The 2,582-nt window shown below is 32.5% G+C and overlaps 1 protein-coding gene across 1 annotated transcript in view; it reads left to right on the forward strand.

Moving 5' to 3' along the window:
- Positions 1 to 201: 201 nt before the first annotated feature.
- Positions 202 to 2,582, forward strand: part of deaf1 (DEAF1 transcription factor) — a 21,762-nt gene continuing 19,381 nt past the window's right edge. Inside the window, exons 1-2 of the mRNA XM_016570802.1 lie at positions 202 to 773; positions 1,669 to 1,766. Coding sequence (XP_016426288.1) covers positions 578 to 773; positions 1,669 to 1,766 — 294 coding nt within the window. The 5' untranslated portion in view covers positions 202 to 577. The remainder of the gene's footprint in view (positions 774 to 1,668; positions 1,767 to 2,582) is intronic.

A 2,582-nucleotide genomic window follows, 5' to 3' on the forward strand; every position in this document is an offset into this window, starting at 1 on the left:
ATATATATATATAGAGAGAGAGAGAGAGAGAGAGAGAGATTAATATATAAATTAATTATTAATATATAAAATATATAAGCTAAAATATAAATTAAATTAGAAGGTTAATAAATATATATATTGCAAGTATTTTACAGAGTTTTAAGGCATTCATTTCAGCTACTTAGAAATAAAAATGTAAAATAATTTTTAAATGCCGCAAAACTTGAAATAGCTTTTAAGAAATCTACATTTATGTACTCTGACTGAAAATCACGTCTGCTGTCGAGCGTGGTTTCGTGCTACGTCGTGTTCTTTCGATAATTTCCGTTTTGATTCGGTAATTTCCGCTTGCTCTCCTTCCTGTGTTGATCCCCCGTCCCCAGTAAAGGCACTCGGAGGCCATTATCCTGCAACCATTTTCTTTTCTTTCATACCTGAAGAAAAATAAATCGTTTTTATAAATCAATTATTTATTCGTGCAAGTTGACCAAGCGCTCGTTGGACACCTGCACCTTTACAAATCGTGAGGGACGCGCACCTCGCCTCGACAATCCTTCGGATAATTTCGGCTGCTTTCGTGCGCCGCTGTTTTGAAATGGACGCGACTGAACCGGCGGCGAAGGCACTCGAGCTGGGCGACGCGTCTGAGGACGTGTCTGCGGGAGAGGCGGTAGGTTCGGATACCGAGTCGGAGGCCGAAGTCGCCACGATGACTGTGATGGGAGAAGCGGGAAACATCGACATCACCGAATCCCTGCCGAACCCAGACGATGCCGAAGCGGCGTTTGCGGGTCAGTGTGCGCATGCGCAAATCATACGGTCTACGTTAATATTATAGTATTTTGTTTTGGGCAAACAAACAATTCTCTTCACATCAAACTCTTCAAAAGGGATGCTGAAGACGTTTATAATGTCACAAAAATTTTTTCAACATTGATAATAGTTTTTATGGTTAAGCTTTACAATAAGGTTCATTAGTTAACTACTTTAGTTAACATGAACTAAGAATGAACAATACTTTTACAGCATTTATTAATCTTAGTTCATGTTAATTCCAACATTTACTAATGCATTATTAAAATCAAAAGTCGTGCTTGTTCACATTAGTTACTGTGAATTAACATGAACTAACAATGAAAGACTAAATACTGTAATAAATGCATTGTTAAATGTTCATGTTAGTTAATACATTAACTAATGGAACCTTATTGTAAAGTGTTAGCGTTTTTATAATGAGTGCCAATAAAAATGGATAATAATTGAGCAGCAAATCAGCATATTAGAATGATTTCTGAAGGATCATGTGACACTGAAGACTGGAGTAATGATGCTGAAAATTCAGCTTTGAATCACTGGAATAAATTACATTTTACAATATATTTAAATAGAAAACAGTTATTTTAATTTGTAATAATATTTTATATTATTACTGTTTTTACTGTATTTTTTAGATTTAATAAATACATCCAAAGAGACTTCTTTCAAAAACAAAACAAATAAAAAAATTATTATTATTAATTATTAATTAGGGCCTGAGCACCGTTGGTGTGAGGACCCTATTGGAATTGCTCCGTTTCTTATTTTTATTATTAAATCTTAATTATTCAAGTACAGTACGTCATGTGCACAAACACCAAGAACATTGTCGTCTACCCAAAGTCATATAAAGTTTGTGTTTTTTTGCAGAGGTGACAGCCGTCACAGTTGGGGATGTCCAGAGCTCAGATGAATCTGTGTTCACATCTACAGTCGCCACAGCAGCGTCCATCCCTGAACACGTGCTCGTAAGATAAAACACTCTCGCTGGTCCACTCTAAACCTATGCATGATTTAAAGTTAAAAAGGCTTGAAATTGACAGTATAATTATGCTTGTCTTTATGCAGGATACATTATTTTGTAAAATACTAAATATTCATTTGTAAATAAAGTCACGAAATAGTGGCAGTACCGTGTTACAGTCAGATGACAATACCATGGTACTTTGATAGAAACCAAAACTGTGATACTGTATGATTACTGTATGATTTTCCTATACCATGATAAAACCAACTTGCATGTCCAAAAATGTTTTATTTGGATAACTTCTGTTATAATTTTCAATAATGTTAAATAACTTGAAAACACATATCAAAATGATGCAATTTATATTTTTGTAGTTCTCTTCTGGCTGAATTATTTATTTATTTGCTTGCTTTTCACCATTAGAAGGTTTTTTTTATTGAACCTAAATAAACATAAACCAAAACCATTGCACTGTATGGTAACTATATTCATATATAATGATAAAACCATCTTACATGTTATTAGTGCTGTCAAACGATTAATCGCGATTAATCGCATCCAAAATAAAAAAGCTTTTGTTTACATAATATATGTGTATGTACTGTGTATATTTATTATGTATATATAAATGCACACACATGCATGTATATATTTAAGAAAAATATGTTTCGTTTATATATTAAATATATTTATACATGATATAAATTATATTAATATAAATATATACATGTAAATACATGTAAATATTTTCAAAATATATACTGTATGTGTGTGCTTTTATATATACATAATAAATATACACAGTACACACACATAT

The sequence above is a fragment of the Sinocyclocheilus rhinocerous genome, unplaced genomic scaffold (genome assembly GCF_001515625.1).
Source record: "Sinocyclocheilus rhinocerous isolate Xijiao unplaced genomic scaffold, SAMN03320098_v1.1 scaffold561, whole genome shotgun sequence".
In the NCBI taxonomy this organism is placed as follows: domain Eukaryota; kingdom Metazoa; phylum Chordata; class Actinopteri; order Cypriniformes; family Cyprinidae; genus Sinocyclocheilus; species Sinocyclocheilus rhinocerous.